The sequence below is a fragment of the Lissotriton vulgaris genome, chromosome 9 (genome assembly GCF_964263255.1).
Source record: "Lissotriton vulgaris chromosome 9, aLisVul1.2, whole genome shotgun sequence".
In the NCBI taxonomy this organism is placed as follows: domain Eukaryota; kingdom Metazoa; phylum Chordata; class Amphibia; order Caudata; family Salamandridae; genus Lissotriton; species Lissotriton vulgaris.
In genome coordinates, this window is record NC_141697.1 from 1,233,227,744 (window position 1) to 1,233,239,215 (window position 11,472).

The following is an 11,472-nucleotide window of genomic DNA, read 5'->3' on the forward strand; positions in this document are numbered from 1 at the left end:
TTCCATGAGGCCTCAACCGCCCAATCCGACGCAATAATGTTATAAGGTGAAATCAGAATCTGTCAAAGCTGAAACGCATGTCAGTATTTCTTCTGTGTAACTTGTGATTAAATAAATATTGAAAACCCCCGAGAGTGCATGGCGTTCCTTCGTGTAGGATATAGATATATCTCCCGATGCCCACAACAAAAGCATACAGCTTAGATATCTTTTAAATATCCTAATTGCGATTTATCAAGTGTATCAAACCACAAAAACATAATTAAATGTTATAATAATTGCATTCAAAATATCAGGGCTCTGATAGTACTGCTTTGTATCAAAAGTGTCATGGGTTGCATTTTCTACTTAACCATATTTACAGTTCTTTACTTTAATCAAATAATGCTCTATACATCCATTTATCGCACTTACCAACAGTCACGCAAGGGCAGGAGGTGCAGGTAGATAAGATTACGGACAGTACTAAAATTATATTTGTATCATTCATAGGTGCTCAATCAGATGTATCTGTAAAAACCATTAAATAGTGCATTACTGTCTATAATTATTGCAAGATGCATGTCTAACTGGAGTAGTGTAAGGCATGTTGGCACCACTCACCTCTAAAAAAACAATTGATACAAATGGAAAACAGACCAGTACCTGTAGTAGGAAGAGGGCCGTGGAGGGGCATCAGGTGTGTCCTGGTCCAGGACTCGGTACACCACCTCGGGCAGCTTTGGGGTGGTGCCGGTTGAAGTGCTATGATGGTGGTGATTTGAATCCTTCCGCTTCTCCTTGCTTTTGTGCTTACCCATTTTCGGAGTGGTGCCAGAAATCTCATCATTCTCCTTATTGCTGCCATTTTCAGGCACCTCTTCAGGAACCTCCTCATCCTCCGACACAACGTCCAGGTTATCAAATATACTGATGCGATGGACTCGTCCATGCAAGTCCACCTCCACCAGCCTCTGAGCCTGGGCATAGGTCATCACCTCTCGGATAGGCGATCTTGAAACCTCCGAGTGAGTCGGGGAGGGGTTATTGGTCGATCGTTGCTGCCGCCCCTTTTTCTTGGGTTTGCGGATCGGAGTCTGCTGAAGTGGCGGAGGGTTGTCATGATCATAGTGGTAGAGGTGGTACTCGATACCACTGTAACTCTTGTAGATCCGACGGCAGGTATCCACAGGGCACTCATAAGGTGGCTTTGTAGCCCTCAAGTTGTGGCAAAATGTCTTCACGTCGAAGTCCACACCCATCCTGTTACATCTGAAAAAACAACGTGAACTGGTTTAAGCAGAGTCTTAATGTAGGTAGATGTCATTTAATTAACAATGAGCCTCAACCAGCAATAATAAAAAACAAGTGGATTTTAATTGTGAAACGGGCACAAAGATGAGTTCAAGTAACACCTCACTAGCGACGAGCAGAAATTCACTCAAATCATCGTGTAAATAGTGGCAGCAGATTTCTTATCCACTAGAAAGCATCAGTAAGGTAAGGAGTCAATGAAGCAAAATTGACCAATGGACTGCTAACTCCTGGTAGGTGAACTGGCATACGTCACCGTACTGGGTACTGTAGTCGGAATGATTAGTGGGAAAGGGACATGGTGCATCTGGCAGCTTGTGGTAGGGTTGCCGCTCTTCAACACTTAATACGAATACTGGGGTCCAAGGGCTGACTGTAATCAAAGAGCACAACAAAGCTGCGGGCAATTCACTCAGAAAGGGAGTTACAGCAAAGGGCTCAAGGCAAGATTTCATAAGAGAAAGAGAACTTCATGACTAGGGCCTCTTGCAGTTAGGGAGCAAACCAGTTGCTGTCAATACAGGTTTGTATGCCACAAGTATTCATTAGTAGTGTACAATGAAGGAAGACCCTTGTGTTTGATTCCCAATCACATTAGTAGCAGCATATTAGTCACAAACATTTGGTCTTCAAGACTGAAAGGGCTGGGGACTGGAGCAGAGGCCACATACAAACTTTGACCAGGAGAGGGAGTCAAGGCAGATTCCACCTACACGTAATACTAGTGAATGTGAAATACTTGAGTGAGATAGAATATTTGTATTCTGTAAAATCATTCAATAAACTTAAGAGAAAGCAAGACAAAAAAAACACCACTTTACTAGGTGAAAATAACAGATACTACAAGATTGGGTTAGTTGGCACCTCAGGCCGACGTGGCATACTGGAGTCGGCAGTTCCCACTCAAGGCTAAATCCTGCTGGTACAAGTGGAAGAGTTTGGTACATTGGAAACCCAAACAGGCTGGAACATGTGGGGTGACGGAAGGTCCTTTATAGAAACACTCCACCACAGCGACAATCCTCCCCTCTCCTCTGCCAGAACAATGCAGATGATTCTATGACATTGAGAGTGCAGCAGAGGCACCAGCTGCCATGTGGCGTGACATCAGCCTGGAGGGCACCTGACTAAAGTGGACATCAATGAAGGTGGCCCACCACCTGCAGGAGCGGCACCTGAGGTACCAGCCTTTAAGGCGGAGCAGTGCTTCGTCATAGTACAATGTAGCAGGAGAGTGAGCCCAATAGTAGACAGAAGGTGAGGCAGAGACCAGTCAGGGTTGCCTATGCTACAAGAAACTATCCAGCTTCATGACCGCTGTCTGATTACAAGATAACCAACTGCACACTTGGGGTGGCAAAAGAGCAGACGCCATTGAAAGCTTTAGTACTTTGCGGAAGTGGACCCCGCTCCAGTCAAATAGGTGATGTGGCTCCAAAACCCCCTCCCCCGTTCATTAAAAGGCCACAATAAGTTTAAATTGGGAGCCCCTGACCAGCGATTGCTAAAGGTTGGCTGCCACTTGCACAGACAAGTGGAAGGAATGAATGAAACAGCATGAGGACTTTTAAGACTAACTCAGAGTTGGTGTAACTGGAGCACAAAGTGGAGATGTTGGACAACATGGGTATGGCCATTAGTCAAGTTCTCCTTTGTAATGTTGTTGGGTCGAATTTTGCGCCCAATAAAAAGATTAAACCTAAAATACCCTAAACTTGAGCTAATGGGTGATAAAGACTCATCAAATGATTGTCATTTTCATACTCATTGTGCATCTGGTTAAAACATCCACTCAAGAGGCTTGATGTTCCTTAAATCTGCCCCATGTTGTTTTTAGTGCCTCAAGTAGCCCAATAAAAAATACAGAATTTGAGGACCAATGCAGAGCTGGAGGTCACCCTGATGTGAAAGCGGGAAGGGACTTACTTGCAAGTAAGAGGTGTAACCGAGGTAGATTTAGCTGACACAATGCTGCTAGCTCTGATCTCCAGTTTTACAATCTTACAAGGGGCTTTGAACACAATTTCTTTATTCAAGAAGCCTGAAAAAACATTGTTTTGAGTTTGCATACATTAGGCACAGCTTATAGCATGTATGATTAGTTTTTAGGAGCAAATAGCAAAATATATTGATGGTTGAAAAGAGAGAGCACGACAGTGGGGTCTTTGTGAGAAGAGAAGAAAATAGAGGCTATAATCTAAGAAGGGTGATAGTGACACCGGCATAAAGGAAGAGCATCATAGTGAATACGAGCTCCGGTTGATTAATTTATGAAGACTGATTTCAGTTTGGACTTGAATGAACGTCGTGGGGCTAGTGGCAGCTTTGCAGTCTGCTGGCAGGAAGTTCCCTCATTGGATGCCCAATGTTGTGAGTTGTTTGCCTCCAAAGCTCGGTCTTCTCATTTTGGTTGTGCCAGTGATATGATACAACTGTGCACTTACCCCAACTCCAGATTACAGTTATGAATACAAGTGCTGAGATAGCTTGAGCCTCAAAGGAGTTAAAAGAACAACAAAAATAATTGAACTTCTCCAAACCTGGTGATGTAACTTGAACATATGTGGGCTGTGAGGCTGAATTGAAAGAAGGGGTTAACACGACTCCAAGATGATGCGAATACAACCCACTCTGCCACAGAGAAGTCAGTATCAAAACCTTGGTGTAGGTCAGATACAAGAAGAGCAGCTTTCTTCCTGCTGATAAGGTTGTCTAGGAAGGGAAAACCGGGATGATGCAGGTCATCAGAGCTAAGACAATACATATTAAGCAAATTAGTTATTTGTGTGTTCTAAGGAAGTGGACACAGATACTGCCTGGATGTATAGGCGACTGCTGCAAGGCCCAGAAGACTGCTAGCTGTTTCACTGCTTCCACTTGGCATATTGCAACTTTACCATTTCCGGTGGGGTAAAGGTCTGCAGGATGGACTCTTACTGTTGAAAGGTCTAGCAGCAAGTGACTGGGGGCAGCAGGCTTAGATGGTAGGTCTTTCATGGGGTTTGTCAGTGTTATAATTACAAGGAATTTAGCATGTGTTCAACTGATACCAATATTGGATCAACAACATTTTGGGAACCCAAAAAAGATTTATAGCTTGGACAATGCAATCTTCTCTATATTTTGGCAGCACGAAGAGTGTCTGACCTTAATTACGAGGTTCACTGTGAGATGTGTTTGTGGAGGAGGTGGCACGGGCTTGGATCGATTTGTTGACAGCTGCTGAGGAGAGTCTTGACAGGACCATTTGATCTATGAAGAGCAAGGAGAGGAACTGGAGATTGGATTCGTGGTGAGACTGAAAGCAAAGATGGGTCCAAAGGGAAGGGCTGATGGGGGTCTGACAAGAACCAGTGACAAACTCGAAAGGAAAGCATATACACTTTGCCTTACGTGACTTATAACATTTTTTAAGAGAGTGACAGGTGCCAGTCTGTTTTAAGTAGGTAATACCATCTGAAGAGTATCCCTTTGGCAATCAGAGTATATTTTTGTCTAACTGTCCTAGGTCACCCTCCTTCACATTATATTTAACTACCAACCATGGTAACGCGTTACAGGGGCAGTGAGGTACAATCCAGGGTTAGTGCAGTGAGCTGCATACACACTTCATGGCACATTAACTGACATCCTACAATATAGATGCAAACCGTTAGGAGACTTGTTACAGTAATACGTTCCACATCATTCTGAACACCATTGTAAGATTATAGTCAGGTGATAACACAACTTGTCCTCCGTTTTTAAATCTTGGTTCTGTATTAATTGTTCTTGTTCCAGTATTTTTTTATGTGCCAGGTCCCCCAGGAATACTTTCGATAGAAATCGGTCATTTTTGTGCAAGGTTAAACAACCCGCACCTGCAATCGGGTTCAACGTGTGGTCCCAGAAATTGTAATAAATGCCAGAAAATAACATTGTAGACTAAGTGAGAGATTAAAACTATTATAATAAAATTAAACGGCTATATGGAGCACAAGTAGAGCAAGCCATAGCAAACCTGGGGACGAGCAGTCGGGGGTGTAAAAGGCCCCTGAGGTGCCAGTGGATTCCAACAATTCAGGAGTCCCTCTTTCAGCCGCTCTATGTTCCGTCGCATAGCCCATTCCTACTCGTGCACTCAGGTTATATTCAGATGTTATGTTTATACTAGTTGATTCAATGCCCATTAGATCCCCCATGTTAGACTAATGTTCTGATTTGTTGCCTTTGCCTCAAATTGTAAAGCGCTCGGATATCCTTCGGGATCAAGTTTGCGCTACATAAAACTGTATAAATAAAAATAAATAAAGGACAATCCATATCTATGAGATATTAGACCTGGGGGTCCCCTCATGATATTCTGCAGGGGTGGGGGACATAATTTGGCGTTACACCACTGCGGGCAGTGCCCATTACTGGGCTGTGTGCTAAACTTCGTGAGACTGAATAGGACCATGAGCCACGCGGTGAAAGGGCACACATACAGAGAGACTGCTTTGGGTGGCAAAAGCAAGATATGTGTCACTGAGATGCTCTCATAGGTCTTGCGAGGAATTGTGTCAAATGTGTGGGTCTACTGAAGGTGGCAGGAATGTAGAAAGTGAACACAGATTGGGGTTTTAAATGTGGTGCTAGATTAAATGTGGTGCTAGATTAAATGTGGAGGTAGCTGTAGTGGAAGCGGAGCCGCGTCAGAGAGCCCAGGCAGTTCGACCAGAGTTATCGTGAGTAAACCGTTCATTGCACACTTATTTGTACTATATTCATTTTAAACTTTATTCAAGCCCGCCCGTTTATCTTCTTTCGGGATACAGACACACATTGATGGCTGATTAACAGATTGCTGTAAGAGGGCCAATGTTAACAAATGGACGGTCTGGTAGGTCAGCACAGGCTTATGCCAGTATGGCGATGCGTCTGGGCGGAGCTGCTGCCGCTTGGTCCCACCTGTTATTCTTTCACAATAATTTGCACTTTTGGGAACAAGGCGGGCTACCTTAGTGCTGAGCTTTCATTGCTGACGAGTCCATGAGATTATTGCTGCGAGAATGACAATGTCCAAGAGACAAGGACGCCCCACACGCATGTAAAGCCCCCCTGGACACTATAGCCTGCCTCCATTCAGTGAAGAACCCAGCACTCCAGCACAGTGGGTAGCAAGAAATAACAGGAGAATCAGTGGCTCCCACCAAAGAGGATGTGGCCCACGGTTCCAATACTTGGGCTCCCCCTCCAGGTTGTATAGGCGATGCAGCACCCGGGTCCCATATCTATCCCCTGACGTGAGAAGACATTTCGAAATGTCAGTACTCACTGCAAGGATGCCAGAACAGTGAATAACAAAACGGGTTCCCTTCTGTCCTATCAAAATAAAGTCCGTCTATTCACAACAGCGAGTTACAGGATGATTACTGGGACCATACACAACACTGTAAATGTGCGACTCACAGGACGGGTAAAGGGAGCATACACAACACTGTAAATGTGCGACTCACAGGACGGGTAAAGGGAGCATACACAACACTGTAAATGTGTGACTCACAAGACGGGTATAGGTAGAATACACAACACTGTAAATGTGTGACTCACAGGACAGGTATAGGGAGCATACGCAACACTGTAAATGTGTGACTCGCAGGACGGGTACAGGGAGCATATACAACACTGTAAAATGTGTGAATCGCAGGATGGGTATAGGGAGCATACACAACACTGTACATGTGTGACTCACAGGATGGGTATTGGGAGCATACACAACACTGTACATGTGTGACTCACAGGATGGGTATAGGGAGCATACACAACACTGTAAATGTGTGACTCACGTGATGGGTATATAGGGAGCATAAACAACACTAAATGTGTGACTCGCAGGATGGGTATATAGGGAGCATATACAACACTGTATAATGTGTGACTCACAGGATGGGTATATAGGGAGCATATACAACATTGTAAATGTGTGACTCACAGGATGGGTATAGGGAGCATATACAACACTGTAAAATGTGTGACTCACAGGATGGGCATATAGGGAGCATACACAACACTGTGCATGTGTGACTCACAGGATGGGTATATAGGGAGCATACACAACATTGTAAATGTAAAAGGGAACGTGTTTCACCTGTGGCTCTGAGCAACATGGTAAACAACAGGTGCTTTGCAGTCTTTAATTATTGAGTCTCAATCACGTTAACTGTAACGAAATGGAACGCTTTTCACCTAGGCGGTGAGAGTGGCATCCTACAGACGGCTGCACCATGGCACTCCTCATCTAGGGGGTGTCAATCATATGGAACTGTCTCTAAGAGGAGTGCGACATTCTAGACAACTACAGCTTAGTGTTTATCTATTGGATGTCACTCCAAACCTCCTGGCGGAAACATCCATTATTCACGGGACCCGTCTCTAATTCTAAGTACCATGTGCTTTCCCCTTTGTGATGTGGACACTGGCAGCCAAACATGCACCCCTCTAGGGATACTCACGAGCTATGTCCAATAAAGAACAGCTTTCAACTCAAGTCTCAGTTAACCCACGAGGGAGGGGCACGGGGTCCGCAGTTGTGACTGGGTGTAATGCTTACACTGTTACAGAGTCGCTGCTTGCTCAGATTTGGAGCTAATGTGGCGCTTTCAGCTCAGTGACAAGGACTTGTGAACAGCCTGCCAATGGTGCAGGCAGAGTTCACGGAGTTAGGAAGTGGGCGGGGCTTCGTGATAAGATACAGTGATATTAGATGAAGTGACAAGTGCTTCTATAGCGCAGTAGGTGGGGGCGTCCACCCGCTGTCAGTGACTGCGCCCAGCACTGCTGCAGCAGTGTTTAGTGAAGCAGCTTGTCATAATGGAGCAGGCGCAGCACAAGGGGGGGGGGGGGGGGGGCGACGGTGCTATGTAATGTGCAGTGGTACAAACACGTGGTTAGAGACTCAGTGACAAGGCGAGCAGTAAGTACAGTGTGATGAGGAGAGAGATGTACAGTGATGAGGGAAGTAGATTGTGGAGGTAGAGGGAGGCAGAGTATTAAATAGAGACGGTCAGAGGCACGGGATGAGGAACGGTGTGATGGTTGATAGGTGTAGTGGCATTGGGAAGGTAAAGTGGAAAGATGAGCGGGACCGTGTGAAAGGGGAGGGTACCGTGTGAAAGGGAGGGGTGCCGTGTGAAACTAAGCAGTGCAGAGTCAAGGCGAGGCTTACTGTGACTAAGGAAAGTAGATTGTGCAGGTGATGTGTAGTGACAGGGTAGCATGGGGTCAGGAATGGCGTGAAGGAGAGAACTGTGTAGGTACATGAAGGAGGCACATAAGCTGATCATAAAAGGCAGAGACATGAGAAGCACAGGTGAGGGACATTACGCTTGCATGGGAGGAGAGGGGAAGGCACTGGCTAAGAGGAGAGGCAGGGTGCCAAGGGGAGTAGATTGTGCAGTGCAGAGGTGCAGTGACATTCAGGAGGTAGAATGACAGAGTGTGAAAGGGCTGTTAGGAGAGTTGTAGTGACAGGAGGGCAGTGTAGAGGAGCAGTGACATTCAGGAGGTAGAAGTGCAGAGTCTAAAAGGAAGCGGCACATGCCAGGGGAGCTGTAGTGACAGGAGGGCAGTGTAGAGGTGCAGTGACATTCAGGAGGTAGAATGACAGAGTGTGAAAGAGATGTTAGGAGAGTTGTAGTGACTGGAGGGCAGTGTAGAGGTGCAGTGACATTCAGGAGGTAGAAGTGCAGAGTCTAGAAGGAAGCGGCACATGCCAGGGGAGCTGTAGTGACAGGAGGGCAGTGCAGAGGTGCAGTGACATTCAGGAGGTAGAAGTGCAGCCTCTGAAAGGAAGCATCACATGTCAAAGGCGTTGTAGTGACAGGAGGGCAGTGCAGAGGTGCAGTGACATTCAGGAGGTAGAATGACAGAGTGTGAAAGGGATGTCAGGAGAGTTCTAGTGACAGGAGGGCAGTGTAGAGGTGCAGTGACATTCAGGAGGTAGAAGTGCAGAGTCTGAAAGGAAGCGGAACATGCCAGGGGAGCTGTAGTGACAGGAGGGCGGTGCAGTTACATGAGGAGAGGCATATTTAGGGAACGTACTGGGTAAGGCGAGGTGCACAAGAAGGGAGAGGTGCACAAGAAGGGAGAGGTGCACAAGGAGGGAATTGCACTGGGTATTAGGATAGGCCCATGAGGAGAGGGACACCTATTGTTAACAGGAGAGGGGAGGGTATTGATTAAGGGGAGGCCCGAGGCGGCTTCAGTGAGGCCCATCGGGGAAGGGCAGTGACAAGCTGTGGGGACAGTGACAATGGAGACTGTGGACAAGGACAGCCGCAGCTTGAATCTTCGGCCCCACAGAGAGGAGCCCTTCGGCCCTGCACATTACCTGCCCTCCATACCACCTGCCCCTCCTGCCCCCACATCTCCTGTTCCAGTCACTCCTGTCCCCATCATTAGCCCCGTCCATCCTGCTCCCCACATCACCAGCCCCGGTCCCTCCTGCCCCCACATCACCAGCCCCGGTCCCTCCTGCCCCAGTGCCTCCTGCCCCCACATCATCTGCCCCGGTCCCTCCCGCCCGCTCACCTGCTCGGCCGGCCGGCTCATGGTGGCCCCTGCTCGGGCTCAGGAACACCTCCTGCCCGCTGGGGCCCCGGCCCCCGGGCCCATGGGCTGAGGCCTGCTAGGGCCGCGCTCACAGAGCGGCGCTGGGCCTGAAGCCGCGGCCTCGAGTAGCGCGCCCGGCCGGGGAGGCGGCGCGGGTCGCGGGGAGCTGCGGGGGCGGAGGGCGGCGCCCGGGTCCCGCTCCTGGAGGGTGCGCCCTGAGCTCGGAGAGGCCCTGGATCCCTCGGGCCCTCTGCGGCGCTGGTTCCGCTTCGGGGCCGAACAATGGAGCGGCTCTGCCGCCTGCGCGCTACGGGAGCCCGGGGCTCGCCGGCCTAGAGCGGGCCGGTGCAGCGGGGGAGCCCCGGAGCCGCCGCCGAGGGCTGTGAGGAGCCGCTGCCGCCCTGCAGAGCCGGGAGCCGCGGCCTGGGAACCGGCGAGGACAGGGGTCGGTAGCAGCGGGCTCCACGGGACCAGTGTGCGGGGAGGAGGAGCGGCGGCGGCCGGAGGAGGGCCCGGGAGGAGGGCCAGGGCGGAGCAGGCGGCCGGGGAGGCGGCCCAGGGGAGGGGCTGAGGCCCACCGAGAAGACCGGGGGCGGGCCGAGGCCCAGGCAGGAGGGGCTGAGGCCTAGAGAGGAGGAGCGGGGAGGCCCTAGGCGGAGCGGAGGGCCTGGGACGAGGAGCGGAGGAGGGCCCGGGAGGGGCTGAGGCCTAGAGAGGAGGGCCCGAGGTGCAGACGAGGCCTCGAGTGGAGGAGCGGGGAAGGCCCAGGGTTGGGCCGAGGCTCAGAGAGGAGGAGCGGAGGAGGGCCCGGGGAGGTGCAAAGGCCTACAGAGGAGGAGCGGGGGAGGGCCCAGGGCGGAGGCTCCGAGAGACCCAGAGAAGCGGCCGGAGGAGGGAACCACGGAGGGCCTGGGGCGGAGAAAAGCGGCGTCGGGGCCAAGGAGGGAGGGCCCCGCAGACAGAGGCCGCAGCGAGAGAGAGAGAGCTGAGGCGACGGAGAGACCTCAGGAGGCCGGAGCCGAGGAGGAGGGACACCGCTCTGAGGAAGAGAACTGAGGCCCGAAGAGGAGGGACACCGCTCTGAGGAGGAAGACTGAGGCCCAAAGAGGAGGGACACCGCTCTGAGGAGGAAGACTGAGGCCCAAAGAGGAGGGACACTGGCCTGAGGAGGAAGATACAGGCCTGAGGAGGAGGGACACCGCTCTGAGGAAGAGAACTGAGGCCCGAAGAGGAGGGACACCGGTCTTAGGAGGAGAACTGAGGCCCAAAGAGGAGGGACACCGCTCTGAGGAGGAAGACTGAGGCCCAAAGAGGAGGGACACCGCTCTGAGGAGGAAGGCTGAGGCCCAAAGAGGAGGGACACTGGCCTGAGGAGGAAGATACAGGCCTGAGGAGGAGGGACACTGGTCTGAGGAGAACTTAGGCCCAAAGAGGAGGGACACCGGTCTTAGGAGGAGAACTGAGGCCCAAAGAGGAGGGACACTGGCCTGAGGAGGAAGATACAGGCCTGAGGAGGAGGGACACTGGTCTGAGGAGGAGAACTTAGACCGAAAGAGGAGGGACACCGGTCTTAGGAGGAGAACTGAGGCCCAAAGAGGAGGGACACTG

At 50.0% G+C, this 11,472-nt stretch overlaps 1 protein-coding gene across 1 annotated transcript in view; it reads right to left on the bottom strand.

Moving 5' to 3' along the window:
* The window catches only part of BRPF1 (bromodomain and PHD finger containing 1), a 214,595-nt gene extending 204,217 nt beyond the window's left edge, over positions 1-10,378 (bottom strand). The window contains exons 1-2 of the mRNA XM_086939380.1: positions 9,844-10,378; positions 646-1,251 (exon numbers count right to left, since the gene is read on the bottom strand). Coding sequence (XP_086795506.1) covers positions 646-1,241 — 596 coding nt within the window. The 5' untranslated portion in view covers positions 1,242-1,251; positions 9,844-10,378. The remainder of the gene's footprint in view (positions 1-645; positions 1,252-9,843) is intronic.
* Positions 10,379-11,472: the final 1,094 nt, after the last annotated feature.